General features: G+C 38.7%; 2 protein-coding genes across 20 annotated transcripts in view; one reads left to right on the top strand and one right to left on the bottom strand.

Annotated features, from left to right (window-relative positions):
- LOC137172497 (ankyrin-3-like) overlaps window positions 1-22815 on the top strand; it is a 163403-nt gene that overhangs the window by 58701 nt on the left and 81887 nt on the right. The window contains exon 1 of one of the 19 annotated variants that reach the window (XM_067576965.1): window positions 15363-15519. The exons of 17 other annotated variants lie outside the window; for them this stretch is intronic. In XM_067576965.1, coding sequence (XP_067433066.1) covers window positions 15484-15519 — 36 coding nt within the window. In that variant the 5' untranslated portion in view covers window positions 15363-15483. Of the gene's footprint in view, window positions 1-15362; window positions 15520-22815 lie in introns of those variants that run through there. One more of the 19 variants, XM_067576982.1, reaches the window with a different exon arrangement.
- Window positions 5779-12135, bottom strand: LOC137172419 (microfibril-associated glycoprotein 4-like). Its single transcript, XM_067576837.1, has 6 exons — window positions 12010-12135; window positions 11861-11925; window positions 9811-10002; window positions 9386-9482; window positions 8795-8962; window positions 5779-8632 (listed from the first exon to the last, which is right to left on the bottom strand). Exons 2-6 carry the CDS (start codon window positions 11864-11866, stop codon window positions 8382-8384), a joined length of 714 nt encoding a protein of 237 aa, XP_067432938.1. The 5' UTR covers window positions 11867-11925; window positions 12010-12135; the 3' UTR covers window positions 5779-8381.

Below are 22815 nucleotides of genomic sequence, written 5' to 3'. Positions count from 1 at the left end.
GGACCAGACAGACTGACAGACAGACACTCACACACACAGTTCACTGGACTGCACAGGGCTTCATACCCAGACGGAATATCTTATACATGAGTTTGTGTGACAGTGAGAGACGTCTTGTCCTAGTTAGACACTCGATAACATCAGGTGATAGATGACCGAGGGCATCGGCTCCTGCGTGGAGAGGACTACTAACTAGGGCTGGGCGATATGACCAGAAAATCAAATCTCGATTTTTTTATTTCCAAGCTTTGAGTCCATTCACAATGTATCACAATTTACAAAAAATGCAGGCTTGAAACATCATATTTTTTTAAGACTTTTACGCAAATATGTATTTATATGCATATAAATATAAATACAGGTTTTCTCAAACAGCTTCTGACTGTCAGTAGAGCACATCCAGAGCAGAAAGATCCACTCACTAATTGATCTGCCGCTGTTTGTGTTTCTTTACGAGACGACGTAGAATCTTAAAACTGTTCAGTCGACTCCCGGCGCTTCCGCTCTCATAACCCGAAACGATGCCTCGTCAGCTAACACAAGCCAAGAGCACAGACCGCTGTGCAGTCGTTTTCAGTCAGTCCCTCTTGTAAATGCGTCGTTAAATTCACTACGAGATAGCCGGAGTCTGCTAAGCGCCTGGAGTCCAGTAAACTGCAGCAGGTGAACATGTAATGTAACTAATCAAGTCACAGTTTACAGGACTGTTGTGACTCAAAATGGCTAATGTGGCCAGCTACCATATACATGACTTTTTGACTAAAAATAACCTTTTTGTGCATACTGTAATAACTTGAATTTACAATTTTGACATGTTACACATTTTGCAAAAACTAAAACTTGAATGAATGGAATTAATTTGAGATATCATGAAGGACTTGGACCAACAATGTTGATTGTTCTGTATTAGCTCTCCTAACAACGCTTCTAAAGAATACATAACACTTTTTCACAACTCAATAACAACTGCTAACCTTCTGGAGCTGACTGGTTTCCAACTAGGGTTGGACAAAAACTAGTCAGAAGAACCAACGACTATGTTGAGTGTTAAAGTTCATCCTTTACTTTGAAAATAGTTGTTTGACTTTAAAAAAAAAAAAAGTTAACTTAAGATTCATTTACTAGCTTTTTTCGGAGGTTTCAACAGCATCTCATCAGTGGAGCGAGTTTGCTCAGTTGTCATGGCGATGGAGATGGTGTTAACAGGTGGTCGTATATATAGGAGGGGTTTGTGAGACTGAGACGTGGTGGAAAATGCTAGTAAGTGGACCTTGAGTTAAAGTCTTCTGTCAAAGGACTATGTTGTCTGAAAACAGTCAAACGCAGAACAACAATTTTATGATTAATTATTGTTTAAATAATTTATTGTACAGAAATGGTAAAATTTCTGAAAGAATTTCTGCTTTTGTTGATTTTACATCATTTTAAATGAAATATCTTTAGGCTTTAGATAATAAAAGTATTATGAGGACTTCACCCTTGGCTCTGAAGAAGCCAAATGCTATAGTGTATATTTTAGGGACTACACTAATAATCAGTGAAAACGTTACTGTTGTAGCCCTAGTTTTACCAGCACAGATAGCTACATCTTTTGATTTCAGACATTTCATGCTCCTACGTGATACGACAGAGGGCTAACGACTAACATAACAACATAGCATCCTACACTCACTCATCTGCATCCTTCTTCAGCAAACACGGAGCTTAAAGCTTCATATCAGAAAATCCTGTGGGTGTTTCACAACAGCAGTAAGCTTTTCAAAATCCTTCCCACTAAGCTCATTTCTGGTAGTGTTTAGTCTGTAGCTTGTCAGTGACTGTTCACCGAGACAATCAGCAAGAGAATACACATTTACTCCCTAAAGACTGAGGTGGCAAGTTAACGCCTCTACTTACTTAAAGGAAAAAAGAAGCTTTGCCTCCGAGCTAATATGAGGTTGTCGCCCATGTGAGGAAACACCAATTTTCCCCATTTGAACAAAACATAGTTAGACTGTTGGTTGCTGATACATTATTGGAGAAATAATGATACCAAAAAACATGTATAAAATTATACGGGTACATCACTTGAATTGAAATGTGGAGGTCTTCTGTTAAAGCAGAAAAGCATGAAACTAATATACAGGTAAGACTTCAAAATTCATTATATGTAATAGATGTGATGAAGTGAAAGAGTTACTTCTGGATGTGACACTTAGTAAAATTCCTTCAGTGTTTTACAGCTGTTTCTTTTCATTATAGTTGTGTATGGGGGGGAAAAAAAAGTCTTTCTGGATCCAAGAGTGTCATGTGATCTGCAGTTTGAACTGTGGCCGCTACACCGAGGCCTCAGTCTGACCAACATCATCCAAACCCAAAGATATTTAGTTAACGATCACATAAGACAAAGACAAGCAACTGGAACTATATACTGTATGTAATATTTGGCATTTTTGGTTGAAAAATTACTTAAATGATCAGACGATTCTGAAAATATTTGATGATTAATTAATTTTCTCTCAAGAGATTGTAGATTTAATGTAATTCATTTTTCAGATAATCTCTTGGGATTTTAAGTAGTTTATTTAGCTTAAGAAGTGTGACATTTCTTTAGTCCATAAAGGAACATTTAATCCTTCAGTTTATCTGAAAAATTCAGAATCATGAATTTTGGGTTTTCATTGGACGGCAGCGATAGAGTCACAGTCCTCCTACTCACCGGACTGCTGTGTGTTTTCTCAGGTGTGCCCAGAGCAGCTGCTGCTTTCTGGTGTGTGATATCACTGAGACTTGCTTTGCAACCAGGAGCTGTTGCAGCACTCTTGCTTTTTGTTGTGAGGTCTTCAGTTTCTGCAATTAGTCATGTCCTGGCCCACTATCACTGTGCTGAGATGCGCAGCAACCGAGACCGCTCAGGAAAGGAGTGTGTGGTGTGAGCCAAAAACACTGTCCTCATTTACTCAATTCCCTAATCTCCCTCTGTCACTCTTTGTTAGTTGCTCTCTGTAAAGCTCTCTTCACTGTCTTTCACTCGTAGCGATCTATTCAACCTCTCATCAGGCGTTTCTAAGGATAAAGGGACAGTTCCTCTTTAACTGTTTATACAGTAACTACTAACTTATAATGCTATTTACAGCGCTAATGATAAAAAAGGGCTGTTAAATACTAGCTAGCTGCAGAAACATGAGACAAGAATGGTAAACTCTGAATGTAGGATGTTAAAATGGCAACCACAGCTCGGTGTCTGTGGCGGGTCGTCGCCATGAGGGCTGAGAGTCAGCAGAGAGAGGAAATAGCATGCTGATGCTGTACACACATCTAAAGTGCTCTATTGATTTACTGAGCAATTCCTTAATTGCCTTCAGAATCTATGAGCTGTGAAGCTAAAGGCCACTGATCGTACAATACGTCTCTGCTAATCTCGCTGTCGCTGTTTACTGTAGATTTCACTCTTTCCTCATCTGGCTGTTTGTTTTATGTGTGAGTGAAGAACAAATAGTGCAATCAGGGACTGGAGCTGTAGTATCAAAATGATTAGAATAACAATATTGACAACTGAAATGTGCAATTTTATCACATTCATCATATTTTTTAGGGATAAACATTTGAGTGAAAATCCAACGTTTCATCCAAAATTTGTAAAAAGTAAGATTCTAGAAATGATTACTGTCATCATATAGTCAACTTTTGATATTTTTTTGATTAATCAATTGAAAACGTAGTTTATGAAATGTCTTGTTAATACATATTGTGTCAATTTGGATCAGCTCTAATAACAAATATTGATAACTGAAGTGTTTACTTTATACAGTAGCATGTCTCAGTGAAAAATCATACACATTTTCCAAAACAATTATAATGTAGAAATTACAAATTAAATAAAGATAATAAGTAGATAAAGTCTGTATTTGCACAATGTGGTTTACTTTTTAATTTCAGCAATTTGTTGCAGTTGGTTCACCAGTCTGATAAATCAACTGGGCCAGTGTTATCAGCTAATATTAGCTCATAACAAATAATCTGTAACACCATATAAATATGCCAATTAGTAACAAGACATTTCAACACAGAAATGCCAAAGATGTGTTTGTGATTGCTAAGAAACAGTATCACCATTACACAGTTTGTTCACCAGAGAGCGCTGACGCTGAAGTTTATCTTTCTACCCAGTTCATATCTCGGTCACAATTCTACAAGGGATCCCTAAAACGTTTATCTGATTTTTCAAATATAAATATTGTATCAGCGTCAAAAACCAGCATCAGTCTGACTCTATAAGTAATTTTGCTTGTGTTGACGTCACTTCCTCTGTATAATGAGGCAAAGTAGATGCTGCAAAATGTTGTGAAAAGGGCTCTGTGCACGCATGTGTCTGGCTGTTCACATGCACCACACACTCGCTGCCACATCCCTGTTGGTGCACCGTGTGCTGTGTGTGATTTTGGGCAGATATTAATTTATTCATGACCAGTGCCCTGTCTCTATCAGAGGAGATTAAGCCAGAAGTGGTACAGTAGCTGATGTTTCCCTTCTTTTCTTTCTTGTATTCTTTCATTTTTTTTGGCGTTTGTCTTTTGCTTTAGTAGCATCAAACTGAGAATTTGTTTTTGACTCCCAGATCTGAACACATGCAGTTGAGAGTACGTGCTTTGAGAAGACGGTGGCGACAGGATTGATGTCTGCCTTTAGGCGTCTCTGTCTGATCCCCTGTTTCCCCCATGGGCTGGCCAGTGTGTCTACCTGCTTATCAGTCACCACACACACACACACACACACACACACACACACACACACACTCATATAGACGTGCATACAACCTGACATCAGCACAGTTCCTGTAATCCAGCAGCAGCAGCAGCAGAGCAACGTCATCTGCTGTCATCCAGTGAGAATAGAGCAGAGCACATCTGCCAGCCAATCGCAAGGAGTCCTAATAAGTGACAGAGCTTGCAGCTGACATTGAGAAATAGTTGAAGGGAGGGTTTCCTGACGCACAGTGCGTCTGTCTGATGTCTGGAGTTTGAACATCTTAAAAAGAAACTAACATTTATGCGATTCAGTTCGGGAAATATACATAAAAGATTGCAGATTTGGAGCCTTTCACATTCAACTACCATGAAAAGCAAAAGGAAGAACAGAAAAGAGGAGTTGAAGAGTTTAAAGCTTGTGTTTTTTTATCCTCCTCCATCTGTATCTCAAGCGCTGTGAGAGTACTGACACTGCAGTAGCCAAGCGACCAATCAGATTGCAGCACTCAACAGCCAGTCAGAGGCAGGACAACACATACTCACACACAAACACACAGGCACACACACTCAGGTTGCTTTTTTCTGGCTATTTTCTGGTGATTTCATAATCTATAAAATAACAAATGATATGAGTCTTATTATGAGAGGGGAAGCACTCGTTCTTATGTAACCTATTCTTGATACAGTATTGGTAAAAGTATTGATTCTGTATTAAAAATGGATTTCACTTTTATTTACAACAAACCTGAACAGACAGGTCTTATTGTTTACATTTAAAGATATCATCATAACAGTGTACAAAATGCTTTTCTCTCCTGCTGCAGTTGATGCAGTACTACTGAGAGACCACTAGGGTCTGATATAGGACCTGAAAATTAATGATCGGTAACCAGGAGAGCTGAGAGCTTTGTGTGTGTGTGTGTGTGTGTGTGTGTGTGTGTGTTTGCTGCATGTGGGTGTCAGTAAGGTGTGATTGTGGGAAAACACTTGCCAACACTGCAGCCTCTTTGTGTTTTCCCATCACACACATTTAGATCAGACCAGTAGACAGCAGCACTTAAAGTTACAGAATAGTTGAATATCACACTTTTTATTATTGGACAACAGCACTTATTATTATCCAGTAATTGAATCTGAGCAAATGCAATACATTACAGAAGAAAATTATAAGAAAATATATAAACAAATATACAAAACAACATACTTTTGTAAAGATTCACTAGCTATTCAAAAGTAGCTGTTTTTATTGTGACAGACTTAGCAGGATTGGTTAACTTATAATTATTAATGCATTTTTAGTATCAAATATTTCTATCTTTCTTTCATTGTCAAAACTAGGAAAAACTATTATATGATACTCATCATGCATTCACTGTGAGCATGCCCATCCAGATTATCTTGAAACTGACTCAGAACTTGTTAGAAACTATAGACAAGGGGACACATGAACAGATGTCAGGAAAAAAACGATGATTGAGGACATAGAGTTGAATATTTTTGCTAATTTTCCTTAATACCTCTTATATTTTTCTATGCTAGTGCCAAAGCAATACCAACGTTTTGGTACCAATACCAAAACAATATTCTTTTGAAAGACACATATTTTTCTACAAAAGGAAACCAAAGGTGTACATCAGCAGCCATTCATGAACTATGCCTAAAGATTTTTGGTATTTATTTGGTATTTTTTGTATTTTTATACTGTTATGATGTCGGATGTCTATGTTAAACATGGTCAAAGCTCCATAACTTGAGGTGAACATATATAGAAATGCTCCCTGAAAGTCAAAAGCTTTAACCTGCTCTGAATGCTTCGTTTGCAATGTTGCCTCTACTTCCTCCTCGTGATGACATCAGACTGTTTGCACGTGCCCACAAACAGCTGTCCGTTGTTAGCCTTGGTTGCTAAGGTTGTTCCATGTGTCCACTTTGGGTATTTCAGATCGGATTCAGGTTCCAACATATTTGAGAAGTTTATATTTTGAGTAAAGAATGAAAAAAGAAGTGAAATCCTACTACTATACTATAGTTTGTTTGTTTACGTAGCCTCCGGAGCCGGTGGAAGTCGGCTGTGATGCAACTTATGGAAGCTAACCAATCAGAACAGAGTAGGCTCATCAAAGGGGGGCCTTAAAGAGACAAGAGCTAAAACAGCCTGTTTCAGACAGAGGCTGAACTGAGGGGCTGCATAAAGAGTCGATATAAGATAAATAAGGAGTTGTTTGAACTGTAAATCATGCAAAGATATTCCAGTTGAGCCCTAGAATATAAATAGAGACCTGGGAATATGCATGATATGTCCCCTTTAACTCCCTTCTGATCAGAGTAGTAAGTAAACAACAACAACATACAACAAGAATCTGACCAAACATTTGATGTCAACTTTTGATACTTGGCGGTACGGACAAATTTCAGTTGGTACCAAAAAAGTATTGAGGTTTGACACCAACACTACTGGATCAAATAGTTTTGTTGGATTCTTTAGGGATTTAGAAATAACAACTGTTTTCTCTTTTGTTTGGTTAAAAAAAAAAGGAGAACAGACCTTCATTGGTAGGCAACATCTGTATACAGAAGGCCCAGATGTGGCACCAGTCCCATCACATTCGTACCGTGTAGGTTAATCCACATGTCAGTGATTATAGTTTTAACTCCGGAAGGTTCCATCCATCCCACAACAGTGCATCACTGCAAATTTAGGAGCTTCAGTTTCCATGGCAACCTATCTCTCTGTCTCTCTCTCTCTTTAGTATTCGTCTCCCTCCCTTTACAGATGTCATAAAACACTGAAGACAGATCATTAAACTGTGTGTGTGTGTGTGTGTGTGGGAGTGATATGAGTGTGTGTGCATGACGCTGTAATGCCTTTGCTTTGTGACAAGACGAATTCCTCTGCTTTTTGTTTATGTCATCTGTGGGAAAAATCTGCTTAAAAGCATTTGAATATTCAAACATATTTTTAAATGTTGTCATGGATGTGAGACTAGATGCAACATTTACACAAACGAGAACACTGTGATCGGTAATTAAATTGTAAGATATCTATATTTCGACGTGGGGATCAGCCAGAGTACTGTGTGCAAATCTAAGACTGTGAAAGAAGTTTTAGCTCAAGAAGAATGAGGGAACACTGTCGCTGTATGTATCAATCATGGTGATAATTCTGTATGTTTCTGACATGTTGTCAGATTGATCTTCTGTAGTATATTTCTGAGTCTGTCTTTCATCAAGATCTGCACATTTGCTCAATTTCTCCGACAGTCCTCATTTTTCCTTTAAGGCTAAAGCTGGTGTTACCCATGAAAACAACTGCACAAACAATACTTGTTAATAGGATCCATTTATTATTAGTCTTGGCCTTTTCATGGAATCTATTGACAAGTAAAACTATATATCTAAATATATAATATAAATATCACCAGACTTATCCTTAAATAGTTTGCACCTGATCCTACCTACCTGTATAAAGGAGGTTAAACTATGGTCATCATTCAGCCTACAGACTCAATTCAAAATGAATAAATAGAAAATAAAAGTCTGAAAGGTGTCAGAGTGAACCTGTTTGTTTCTATTTGGACGTTGCTAATTATGCTGGTTGTGATGCACCACAGTTCAAAAAGGCTGAGCGCTGTGGCTCCTGACCCAGTTCCATTTTTATGCAGGAACCGGTCTGATCTTCATTATCATGGTTTTCAGAGAGTAATCCAGCCCTTTAAAACCATTCCACTGTACACCAGCTGCACGGGGTGAAGGTCCCCAAGCGTAGACCCCATTGGGGTTAGCACCAAAGCAGTCTCTATACCAGAATCCTCCATAGCACAACCTGGCGCAGTTTGAATTATGCAGATCTTGATCTTTGTCAGTGGTGGTGAATTTCTGTCCATTGTGAAGTCTTAGAGAGTCTCCTAATGGAAAAAGTCAGGAAACAACACAAACCAGGTTGTGTGATAAATCATAGAGTTGATGTTTACTAGTTTACTAGAGTTGATGAAAAACTACCTGTCCTCACATTTTTTAGATTTACATTTTTTAAAACAAGCTTGAAAGAGACAGGAAAACTATCCCACCTGCTGCTCCCTTGGTGAAACTTCCCAGGTTTAGCTGGTACCCCTCTGTCTCTGGACCAACAGAGAAGGCAGAGTAATGGGCAAAGACCTTCTGGTCCTCAAAGTCTTCCATGTCCACCCTCAGCTCGTAGTTCTTGGCCTGGGTCAGCAGATGCATTGTCTCCAGGCCTGAAAGATAATCAGTGAGGCAATGGTGACCATCTGAGAGACACTGGTTTAAATCCAGTAAGCTAATGTCAGTACTGGCAGGGCTCAGGGTCTCTCATTTCACAGTATTTTGCTTGTAATTATAAGTAATTTTGTGATATATAAGAGATAGCCATCTTAAAAAGTAAAGCAGGAACATCTTCATCTTCGCATGATGCTTTGTGGTAATTTATACAAGTATTTAATTTATATGTACAGCAACAGATCTTTTAACATTTGTATACAATTAAATATACATCACCCTTCAAAAGTTAGAGTTATACACATTTACTTTAACTCAAAGAACTGTTGAGCCAAGATGCAAACATGAAAATCTCAACCTGAGAATTAGTATTACAAGATGTATTTTTCATCTTGTCAGTAAAGAAATAATTTCTGTCATACCCAGCCAGTACTCTCCAGCCGCGCTGCCAAATCCAGCTTTGTAGCTATTCCACTTCATGTAGAAGTTCACTGTGCCATCTTGTCTCCTTTGAATGACCTTGTTTTTAGATACAAGTTCAACAAGAAGAGTGAGACAAAAAAAAGGGAACTGTCAAGACAAATTAAAGCTTCACTGATCAATATTTTGTTTTATTACAATTGTTCAAATGTGTGACGCTGCAATTCACCTCAGCTCTACTTTTTAGCATCTTTCAGCTTATAGTTTTGGTTTTACAGCCCACAAGTCACAACTTACTGTTTTGGTTCACACTTTTCACTCTCAGCTATCTATCTTTTTTTTTGGTCTAAATCAAAGTCAACTAAGGTACATGTGTCTGAGGTTTGGATAAAAAAGTGATCCACTTGGTTTGTTCCTCCATCCTCACCGTCCACTTTTCGGCAGAATCGTCGTCTTTGCTCATGTCACAATAAACCTGAACAGGAGAGGTCGGGCCTGCCGGGTAGATGGTGTACACGCCGTCCCGACCTGAGCCGGCTTTGTAGATGTCACTACAGTCTGTGGGCAGAGGGGACTGATAAGCTGCTACTGGCAGCAGCACTGCTAGAACAACCCTAAGCTGTAGCAAAGAGGGAAAAAAAACAAAGTATTCCTGTCAAAGATAAGGTTTGTAAAGAAAACACATAAACACGACACATTATTTTACTGTTAGCTTCAGATTAATACGTCCTGCGTAAGCCAGTGTTTGTCCAGATTAAATGGCATTTGTCTGAAGGCTCTTAATGTTGGGATCACAGGACTGAAACATTGTACTGCAGCTTATTTCATGAATACATAATCATTATACTTTAATCACTGAAAGCAGTAGTGAGTGTATCTTCGCGTATGTGCTTCATGTGCTCCTGGAAAGGTTGACAGACATGAAGTGATTAGGCGTGGATTCGGTGTCAAACTCAAGGAGACTTTAACAGTACAAGTGGCTGTTGCCAAGATTGACTCTGTAATCTGTACAGTCATGAGTCAGGCTCTGGTACCGATGTATTTGATTGTCTAATGTTCATACTTGGCTATCAGGTTGCGATAAATAGATCTGTCCTTTGCCTATTTTTAGACTTTCTGGTAATGAGTGGTCTTCTCCTGCAGTAGACTCATACTATGTTGATAGGATTACTCCACCACTTTCTCCTTTCTTATTTCAAAGAAAGTAGAAACGATTAGGGTTTAGAGAGCTGCAACTACTGTAAGAATTATTTTCACCATTCCACCATTCCAATTAATTTTTCAATTAATTAACCGATCTATAAAACACCCCAAGAGAGTGAAAAATACCCATCACAATTTCCTAAATCCCAAATTGATGCCATTAAATACCTTGTTTTGTCTGAACAGCAGCCCAAAACCCAAATATATTCAACTCACTATAACGCAAGACAAGGAAAAGCTGCAAACTCTCAAATTTAAGAACCTGAGACCATCAAATACTTGGTATTTTTGATTAAAGAATGACTATTTTGATAGAATTGGTTGCCAAAATAGTTGCTGAATAATTTGACGTCAATCGATTAATCGACTAATCTTTGCAGCTGTAGAAGTGATGCAATTTAATGATCTCTTCCCTATTATTATTTACATATTGTGCTCGACTCATTTTAGTCTCAATTCTAAGACTATCTGATGTGTAAACGTGGGTAAGACTCTCAGTCAGTCTGTTTACACATAAATAGCGCTACATATATGAAAACAGCTGTATTAAGCCTTCTGTGGCTCAAGAGATAGCAGTGCCAAGTCTGAGAAGTTTGCTCAAGTGATATCCGTTGAATAAATTTAGGTGGTGTTAAGAAGCTACGTACAATAAAGTCTGTCTTATAAACTGGGGTGGAGGGCACCACTGGCCAAGCGGCTCTGTTTAAAGCTAATAACTAACCAGTGGAGTTGTCTTTTAAGAAGCCAGTAAGGCAGAAGAGCATGGGTAACTTATCTGTTAATAACAAAAAGTCACAAGCTAAATTCAACCTTCACCAAAAAGCTAAAAGTAACAGGAGTCATACAGGTGCTAATCAAAAAACTCAAGGACTGATTCTCTTGATTACAGTACAATAACTGTTATAGTATTGTTTTATTTCTTAATACTTTCATTTTCTCAATAACAAACAATTAACTCAGGACTGGATACAGCGGTATGCTAAAAGAAATACTTAACTACATAACTGCTACATAAGCTTGTCATTGAAATTTTAAAGAAATTAAGTTAGACAGTCGTATACTTTTTAATGTACATACATGTTTGTCTTGAGATGATGGTCTATAGGAAGATTGTTTTTGACATGATAATCAGACTGTGGATTTTTCCTAATATGTCTACTGGAAGTGAAAGCAGTTTCTCCACCTCAAATATACAAACCTACACACACACACACACCTTGTGACCTAATGCACATAGAACGTGTCATTACCTCCCATGTTGTTACTTTACATACCATCATTCTTGTATCTTTTAGCTTGATTGTTGCTTGATTTGCAAAGAAGAGGGAGTGTTGCTATCCTGAAAAGAAAGCAATGAACATCTTTATTAAGTTCAGTATAATAGGAGCAGTTTCAAATTTGACGGGACTTTGCATGAACTTACCGGTTTGTTCACAGCAAGATATCTTTCCATCATAAGCAGATCATTTTATATTGGTGCAATTCTGCATGTTGCAACACTCAGTATTTTCCCTGCTCTTAACATAATGTTTATTTTCTCCTGCCTTTCTGTCTCTCCCTCTCTCAACAGTCAGTGTTGGTAGATCAAATATACACACTATGTGAGGGCTTTCCAAACAGTCCTCCCTTTAGTTTGTTATGTCCTTTTTAACTGACCTTTGTTCATGGAAAGTCCCAATATGTGACACAGATTTAATATACTGTAGCTTATATACCTCCATACAGATTCAGTGAAGTTGTCCATTTCCACATGATTTGAAATCGATAGTCTGAATCAGAGCGTGCACATGAAAAGAGAATTAAAAGAGAAAAGAGGGTTGTTTTGTCAATGTCTTCTGTTTCAAAAGTAGCTCATATTTCCTACTTTACTATTTCTGTGGTTATGGTATAGTGAAAGCTGTATTAATTAACTTTTACCAACTCCTGTGGGAAATATCTGGCTCTTTAGCTGCTACGCTCCACTGCCTGTAAGTTTACCAACTAGTCAGTATCTTTGTGTGGTTGCTGTTTGGTGCTGGACACGTAGTGCACAGTTGTATTATCAAAGCTTTTTTTTTTTTAAACTGTAAACGAGGCTGATGAGATTGGAATTTGTGGGCCGGAAAAACCAAAACAATGAGCTGAAAGAGGCTAAAAAGTTCAGTAGAGCTGAAGAGAACCACAGAGTCCGGTGATAATTCTCTGTGGGTTCCTCACTATTATACATAGAAATCTGATCCATTGTTAATTTAAAAATATTGATTAGTGCAATCTTTAACATGGGCAACTAAAGCTATTTGGTTAAGGAAAAGATTGTCGATATGGTTAAAATACCAACTAGCGGTTAGAAAAGTCCGTTACATCACTACTTCTGTACATAAAAACACAGGTTGTTTTAAAGGCATAAATAAACATCTGGGGAAATGCTCTCGCTAAGCAATTCCAAGTTCAAATTTAAGCTGTTCGAACAATCAAGCTGTGAATTTTCTTGAGAGAACAGTCTTGTTTCTAAATTATTATGAGCTGCATTAGTCCAGTTGATGAATCAATGATATATTTAGAGTGTACATAAGAGGAAGGTGTATTTATGTAGTTATGCTAGGTGTTAGCGGGACAGTCCTAATCTCCTAATTGACTCCAGACTGATTAAACTCTTAACCTTACTGACTGGATACACCAACTCTGTGGCTTACTAACATTTTCACTTGTTTTCTGATTTTTTTGACCAGCTTCTACTCTCACTGGGCACATGTCAGTAATATTCATATAAACTAACTGGCTAGCCTTCTGACAAGTTGACCAAAGCCTCTTTAATACCTGAACCATCCAAATCCTGCTAATCTGCCTGCTGGGCTCTGGGCCCTGAAGCCTTGTATGTGCTTGTGTGTATTTTTGTTTGTTAGAATAACCTTGGCTTATTGCACAAGCTAGTGTTGTCTCTGCAATTTAGAAAGAAAATAGAAGAGAGTAAGTCGAGCAGAGTGGAGGATTTTGCTTCCACATTATGGCACTTTTACACGAGCGCGTCCACAGACACATTTTTGTGCGAGTAGATAAGGTGGCGATCCTTGGCAACCGAGCTTTCTGGCTGCAGATTGTTTTGGGTGCAGTGGCATCTGTGTTTACCGTGCAAACACCTGCTGAGCTCCATGGAAGTACATAGGAGATGGTGGATTCAGATACGGTAAGTCAGACAGGGAGATGTTTAAATCTGTCTTTGTATAAGTGGGGACATGTACACATGGACGTAGGGCTGCAACAGATGATGCTATTATCAAATAATCTATCAATTTATTTATGATTGATACAATGTTAAAAAAATAACTGTTTTCAACCTGCTTGTTTTATCCAACAGACAGTCCAAAAACCCAAAGATGTTCAATTTACAATGATATAAAACATAGAAAACTAGCAAAACCTCGCATTTGAGAAGCTTGAACTGGAGCTGTGAATATTTGGCAACTTTTTGATAAGTGATAAATCATTCAAGTCATTTTTTTCAAGTGTAAATTCCCCAGTTTCCCAATTCTTAATAGTACAGATTACTGTAAAGTGAATATCTTTGGATTTTGGACCGTTGGTCACACAAAATAAACAGTATGAAGATCTTGAGCTGTCAAATGTTATGATGGGTACTTACCACTATTCCCTGACGCTTTATAGACCAAACAATTCATTGTTTAGTTGAGAAAATAGTCTGCTGAATAATAGATAATGAAATAATGGCTCCACTTTATTTTGTGGTCAGTGTCTGAAATGTACTTAGGAAGCTTAATAAGTGTAGTGAAGAATATGAGCACCGGTCAAAGGTTTGGACATCGTCCCATTCACTTGAATAAGAAAGTGTGTCCAAACTTTTGATTGGTGCTGTTTATTTATGTTGTGCTCTGTCAACTTTGCACTTAAGACACCTTTAATTTGACTTAGGGAGGTTGCACACTGACTCAGATAACAAGCTTAACTTTGTGCTTTTTACACAATAGGATTAATACAGTTAAAATAATATCCTGCTATAAAAGGAGCTTTCTTTCTTTCTTTTTTTTTCTTTAACAAGTTCTGGCTTTTGGCTTTTTACATTACAAAATGTCAGCAAATACATACAAATGCGTTTCACATAGCGTAGACATCCAAACTACTGAATGCTGTCCATTCTAGATATCATGTTATTCTTCCTCCCGGCAAACCCACCCTCCAGCTCTTCAGCTGTCCCTTTGATGTCTTTGTAAATCTGACTGTATCCATTCATTATGGATTAAGAGAGTTCAAGAGTGCCTCACAACAGCAGATGTTGTAACAACAAACTTATTGTCATACTGACGACAAATGATAATATCACACACACACACACACACACACACACACACACAGAGGAACTTTCATTTTTAACTTTTTTTTTTCCTACATTTAACAAGTGGCAGTGGTTTGTGAGCACACACATAAACAGTCACACGCTCAGAGTGGTGCGTTGTCCTCTGATCCCGTGTTGCTCCAGTGAGAGTTGGTTTGAGATTAGCGCCGGAACTCTTCTGTCTCCCTCCCTCCCCCCCTCTTCCTCCCCCCCTTCATCCCACCTCCCCCCCCCCCCCCCTCCCCCCCCCCCCTCCCCCATGCTCTGGACTTTCTCACTGCAAGCCAGGTATTTTTAGCTGTGACATAATGCCCCTATCTCTCTCTCTCTCTGTCTCTCACTCACTCTCACACTTTTTCAGTCTCTGTCTTTCCCTCACCCTCTCTCTCTCTCTCTTTCTCTCTCTCTCTCTCTCTCCCTCCCTCTCACACAGACGACACCCCCCCTCCCCCCACCCACCCTCCACTCCTCTCTTGCCCCCATCCCTCTCTCCCTAGCTCCCAGGCTAGGGCTAGCTGCTACAGTAATTGAGTGCTCAGGTTTCACACTTTCAGCTGCAGGCTGAGGAACATGGCAGTGGAGGAGGCAGCAGACTATTTGGCAGAAGTAAGTGTCGTACTTTGCTGTAAAGTCATTGAGCTCACAGATTGTAAACAGACTTAACCTCCCCTCTCTCCTGCTACATTACAGTACCGTGATGGTAACAGGATTGAGGAGTTTATAGCCGGTAGGATTTAGTGATGTTGCAGTGGTTACCGGTCCAGAGATGGCACATTGTCAGTAAGGCTTGGGGGTCATTGATGGGACAGGTCGCAGTAGGAACTCTGCTGCACCACTCTGCTGCAGTAAACGTGTATGTGTGTGTGTGTGGATATGTGTGTTTACACCTCTGTCTGTGTTTGCGTTCCTGAGGGCTTCACTGTGATTGTACATTTATAAATCCCTGCTGATTATGTATATGAACCCGTACGTACAGTGTGTTGTGGATATACACGTTCATGTTGCGAAATGATGTGAATGGAAACACCTGACCTTGGACGGTGGTGCGTGCTCTGTATTGGTTTGTGTTTGTGGAAAAGGGGAATAAAAGAGCAAAAGAGAGAGCTAAAATGTAAAATTTAGAAGAAGGAGAGAGGTCTGGGTTAGAAATTGCTGTTTTTAAATAGTTAATTTTCTCATTAACTCAAATCCACTTGAGTGAGCTAGAAGGATAGCCCTTCATGAGTCCTTGTAATAAGAAAAAGGTCTTCATAACCCTGGTGATATGTGACATACAGAATGCAGTATTTGCTTTCTTAGGCAGACTAGCTCATCACTGGCTTACCACAGGACCCAAACAGCAGTTTAATGGTAGTTAAGTAGGTATTAACTTAGATATGAGCTTGAATTTCGCAACAGAGAGAGCTTTTGTTTGCCATTTGTCTGATCTGAAAGGAAAAAACAAAGTGAGAGGACATAAATGTAACGTACCGCAGTGTTAAAAATACTTAAAAGTCTTCTAGTAAATAGATTTTCTGGTAAATATGACATAAAAGCCAGCTAGTGATAGTGTATGAATGACAAACACTTTTCTGTCCCTCAGCGTCGTGGTTGCTTGCAGGGGAGCAGCTCCCATGTTGGAATGTGTGTAACTGTATGAGTGTGAAGTCGTCTGAAAAAAGAGCGACAGTAACATTCTTTGCATATCTCTCATGGATAAATAAAGTTACACTGGAATTACACTTGCAGAAACTCAGGCAAAGCCGAACAAATCTCTTCTCTGCTACGACGGTACATCCCAAGACATCAATTAACTTAAAATTCAGTTTAAACGGATAATCTAAAAATAAGATGATGAGGCACGTCTAAGGTATCTGTTCATTTTGTCACCAACGAAATCCATTTTACGTGTTACTCAGAATCAGAGTCTTGCATGTCTTTATATGTTTTTTGAATCATCTTTTTAACAGATACACAACCATTTACAGGAGTAATGGACTTATTCTATATAAACCAACATCCTCCTAGTTCATTTGTTTGAATCGGGCAGCTGCAGTAAAGTTGGATTTTAGGCCTTTTTTTGTTTATTGTACATGTTCCAAACTCCCACTCTATTATTTTCAGATCACAAGTCTGTTTGCTACTTGTGTCGAGCCGTAACGTGGACACTAGAATAGTGTTATAAACAACACAGTGACAACTGCGTTCCTGGCTCACACCAATCAGCACTAGAGTTGGCGCTACCTGAGAGGCATGATAACGGATTCAGTGGAAATTGATGCCAGGAATTGCTGGCATGATCCCTCAGACTTACTGTCGGACCCTGGTATAAAAGGTTAACTTCAAATAAGTAGCGCTGACAAAGGCTGAGTGATGGACAGAACCCACTATAAGTCTTAAAATGACACTCTAACACTTATTAGAGGCCCCAAATTTAGCGATACCATTGTGAGACCATAATGACTCACAATTATTGACTTTCTAGAGATAAGTTGACGCTTTTGAATGGTAATCCATTGGAGCCAGCATGAAGGGGCTCGGTGGTGTCATTGCACTTGAGGTTGCTTCTTGGTCGCCTCACATCTTCTCTTAAAAGCTGCACTTCATCTTAAAGACAACAAACCGACTTCTAGTATTTTGAAGCAGTTGGTAACTTAGATGTGGCACTGAATACTAAGATGGTTAGCCTGTTGACAGCTCACTCTGCACTTCATATGCTTTCTGAATGCAACATTAAAAATCTCAGCACAACTTCTTCTAACGGCATCTGCGAGACTACAGAAAACGGAGCTCTAATTATGTCAGTAATTTGTTTACATTCTCGCTCCTTGTCCCTCTGGAATTCGACAGGCAGCATCAGTAAACAAACACTAGTCATGAGTTATCGTTAATATATCATGAAAACAAAAAATTTGTTCATATCTGCGGTTGTGGCTCAGCATTTTTAGTGGGTCATCCATTATCAGTTCGATCCCCGGCTCCTCCTGTTAACATGAAAAAGCGTCCTCGAGGAAGACACACAAGTTGCAGCCCATGATTAGGTTAGTGCCATTGGTGTGTGAGTGTGTGTGTGTGTAGGTGAATGGGATCATCATATAAATGTAGTCCATTTATTCATGTGTATGATATATTCTCTCCTTAATGACGTTTCTTAGAGCTGGTCCAGTAATTTATTGTTTTTAGGCATTAATATCTATCAGTGGAGCCCACAGTAATCGCATGGCAACATTAGCCGACTGTTATACATCCATCCTGTTATCGAGGCTGCATTTCATTCAGACTTTATGTTCAATTTGTCTTGGCACAGTGATATCATGAATTAAAAGATCACTGATGTGCTGTGTCATAGCTGCATTTCCTTTCGGTCAGGGTAGTGCACTATTGTACATTTGACTCTTGACATGCCACTCATTTACAGAGGCAGACTGTACACATTCACATAGTGAGGGAAACATTTTCAGAGGTCTTTTTCTTACATGATCTTTGCCTCTGCAGCTCTCGTCTTTCCTGTCACACCCAAAAATATCTGCATCGGTGTCTGTCTGTCTGCAGAACATTAATATTAATCTTCAGGAACTACTGTTAATAAACAGGATATTGTTGATTTGAGTCTCATTTTTAAAACTCTGGCCTTTCTGCGCATTCTCTTATAGGACGGTAAATACAGAGAGAATCAACTGAATTTTGGAGCATTTCTGGAATATTAAAGAAACTTCCTTAGTATAAAAACGTCGTGGCAAATGAGTATTTTGTTCTCCTGACACAACACTGTTAAAATGTCAATGCACTTGTTTATGCCTATGACATCCTGCAAAGGCCATCTGTACCAGAACAGCCGGTGGAGTATTAGTGAGCGTTCATGGGAAGATATCTCTATTGACTCTAATTCTGTAGTGCTCCTATGTGCTCCTATCAGTGACATTCCTGTGTGCACATGTACATGCATGCACTATACTGGCTGTTGTTACTCAACAGCTCTCCTATAGTCATGCAGTGAGCCCTGTATTTTTCTGTGTTGTCCTGTATTTATCTACACATATTTGAGTGTTTTCTCATGTTTCCCTCTTTTAAATATATAGTGACACTGAGCAGAGCTTTCCTTTTAGTCAAGGAACCAAACAAGAACTCTTTAGATGCAGTTTACCAATGTAGCACACATGTACGTTTGTAGCAGTTTCTTTCATTTTATAAGTGATGTGTTTTACAACTTTGGAACTTGTTAGAGTCAGTTTGTGCATTTGTACATGCGGTCAGAAACTGCAGCATGTTTCATGAAGAAAACTTCCCAAATCCTCTGGAATGAAAGATAGAATTAGCGTAATTTAATATCAGATCAAATAACAGCTATGAAGGAGATAAAAAAGTGTGTGTATTGTGTATGTGTTGTCAGTTCCATTGTCAGCCTGTTTGTCTGTCATGCAATGAAAATACAACAAGACTATTTTCATTGCAATGTGCAGCTATTGGTGTCAAGTTTACAAAACTGGAAAATTCTCGGCTGGACTTTTGGCCAGAGCACTTTTTTTTTTTTTTTGATGCTTTGAACTGGAATTCTGGTAATTCTCTGAATTATGAGCGGCCACGGCTGGTGCCACAGTTAACTTAAAAGGCTTGGCTTCGTGCCTCACAATCCTTCTCAGGGTTCAAAAATCACCTCAGCACACCGCCTCTCAACGTGTACAGCTTTCATAAAATAGTGCAGGAAAGAATGCGGTGTATGTTTTATTTTTTGTAAACTTTTATAATAATTTTCTTTATTCCACCAAATATGTGCTGCTGTACATGCTGCACATACTGTATTTGAGCTGCAACTATGTGTACAGTATGTAGCGTCTGATTTACAAAGGCAGCAGATAATTATACAATCAACCTTTGGCAATTTGGAGGTGGAACAGATTCAATTCCAGGTCAGTAGGAAACACTATAATTACATAAATAACAAAAATATCTGATTACCTTTGAAAACTAAAACTGTACTGGGTGGTTTTTGTATGATTTACTTGGGTTATACATTAAAATTTATTGTGAATTTCTCAAGTATGCTTTCCTGTGAAGTGGTAATGTGCAAAATGCTTCACCAGGTCATGTGACGCAGGAGTTAATAGTAGCTTAGCCCATTAGTCCATTAGGTTCAACCATGGGAATGTTTTTTTTCAGCATTGGAGGGCCAACGTTTTATAGCAGGCCTGCATGTGTTCAATATGTTTTTGTTTATGTATTTTAATTTATTTAAGAATAAAATTGATCTTTGGGATTGTATCCAAGGACAGATGTTATTTCCCATGTAGTAGAGGCTTAGAAGAGTTACAGCAGCTCATTTTAATACTGATTTGTCAATAAAAGACTGTATAAGATATATGTGAATGTATTTTCAGTGTTGCACTATGAGACTACAGATGTCATTTATAGGTTATCCACACATGATACTGCTGTTTATAGATCTGTTTTTTTTTTTTCAAACAGGCTAAAGCCTTAAATCAAGGGTTACTTGTTTCATTGAAATGAAGCGGTGTATATTATTATGTTCTGCATATTAGACTGTGCTGTTAAAACAGCCCGGCACAGAAAACAAGATACAGCCTGAGTTTGCACACCTCTCTTCATGTTGGGGCAATATTAGATGATGCAAAGTCATATTTAGTGGGATGTAAACTATCAAAGGGAGAACTTAAACTTTTATAAGGATACCAAATCTTGTTTTGGGGGGCCAGATTTGGCAAACGGGCCAATATTTGCCTTCCACTGATATACAATATTATATATTAGTTACAGCAATATGCTATGTCAGTGTTTGTGAGGTGGCTTTTGCCTCATTTGCTTATTTGTTGATAATCACACCATTTAAAAGGTGTGATTTGTCTACAGTCAGAGATCAGAGTCTTTAATGCAGTAACAAGACTCCAAAACATTTACAAAGGCTAATAATAATGCTAATGGTAATAATAGTATTTTAGAGGTTTGTAAGGTGTGTGCGTGTGCGTGTGTGTGTGTGAGTGTGTGTAGGTAACGTCATGGTTACAGCCCGACATCCGGGGAACCCCCTTGTTGCACAGAGTGGATGCTGACGCCAGAAACTCCCTGTGTTTTGCGTATGTGTGATGTTGAACTCAGATAAGATCCATTCACTGAGAGGGAAATGAGCTCAGCGATCAGCTTGAGCCAATAATCTGTCTATAATAACACGCAGCATGGTGTAGTGAACGTGACAATACTGTCTAACAAAAAACAATTCTTTTAAATTACAGACAAAGCCTTAATCTTACTCCCATGTTCTCTGTTTCAACCTTGAAATACATCCTGAAGTCATGTCATGATATTTTAAAAGCTATACTTGTAGCTTAGACCTTTTATGATCAGGAAACAATTAAAACTTTGATTAATATACATCAGTAATTGAATGAAACTATGGGAATATAAACTTAAGTTAATTATTGTAGATTTGACATTAGTCACACAGGTTTAGTTAGTGGACGACAGTGTGTAGATGTGGCTAAACATCAACCACACTGTGAAATAGAATCATATGACATCTTGAATGGCCTCTCTGCACTTTTTTCCTAAAGGTTAATGTTTAATTTCATAAAAGCTATTAATTTTTCTTATGATATTAGTGGAAGTGCTCTTTATTGCAGGTGAAGTGGCCCGTTTCAGCTGTTACACACAGTATTAAACCCTGTTAAGCCCTTTTTCTTCTGTCTCTAATTTTGTATTTTTATCTTGTAAACCTTGTATATATTGTGCTTATAGTTGAAAATTTCATAATTTTATATATTTAATTCTCAACTCTGTTTATCTATGGCGGCAAAAAGGAAGTGTAGTCCTTGTGCACTGTTTTTTGTGCACATGAACAATAAAGATTTGATTTGATCTTGAGTTTACTGCAACTCTGACACGGTTACTGGAGGCTTCGATCTTCCCTTTCAAACATTAATTTCTGCTCTTATCAATGTCAAGGATTGTAGGTTGTTGACTTTGATAGATTTGATGGAGCTGAATGAATGTGAAGTGTCCTACATCAAACACAGAAGTGTTTTATGTTAACTTTATACCTTTTGTGTGTGTGTGTGTGTGTGTGTGTGTGTGTGTGTGTATGCTGTCTAGAGAAAAGTGCAGGTTAAAATGCATACAGGCAAAGGGTAATTGGAGAGAGCTTATCCTTTGTACTGTGTTGGGTACCCGTTGGACTACAAGGGTGTGGCAGGCTGTAGCACTGCGCTGCAATCATGAAATCTGAGACACACGCCGACTAGCTGCCTTCCTGTCTGCTTGTCATTCCCGATATTTTTTCAACCAAACACCTCCGCTGATGTTCTCACTGTTTCTCTCTTTCTCTAAACAAACCTCCTGTATTCACCCACTCGTACGCTCATCCACAACCTCAAAAATCTACACACACAAACACACAGATGCTGTATACACATGTGCGCACACACGGCATAAACACTCAAGGGTGCATGTTTTCAGTTTTGACAGGTTAAACTGCAAATCTGCCTTTTTGTCTGTGGCTCACATGCACACATGTATTGCTTCTCTGAGAAAGACTCAGTCATGCAGGCTGCTGCATACAGCGGATGTGAGGAGTGGCTGTGTGTGTGTGTGTTCTTGCTCCCAATTACTCTATAAAAAATGCACTACACTCATTTTGGATGCTGGCAGCCCCCCAGCAGTTGGTCCCTATGTGTCCTCGTTAGCTCATGCCAGTGTCCGTTTAACACACAGTGAAAAGAAGCAGTTTTTTTATTTGTCAATAGCCTGGATATGATCGTTTTGAACACACGCTGGCACCGAGCAGCTCCTCTTATCAAACAGATATAGTAAATCCTCTGGTTGTTCTGTAGGCTTGGATTTGGCAGTGCTGTTTCTTGATTTATTTATTCTTGGCTTGCTGTAGTGCAGTTTAACCACGCAGGCATGTTGAAGACA

Source organism: Thunnus thynnus, chromosome 20, assembly GCF_963924715.1.
Source record: "Thunnus thynnus chromosome 20, fThuThy2.1, whole genome shotgun sequence".
NCBI classification, from domain to species: domain Eukaryota; kingdom Metazoa; phylum Chordata; class Actinopteri; order Scombriformes; family Scombridae; genus Thunnus; species Thunnus thynnus.
The sequence above is the reverse complement of the archived record's forward strand: the minus strand, read 5'-3'. Positions and strand labels throughout refer to the sequence as shown.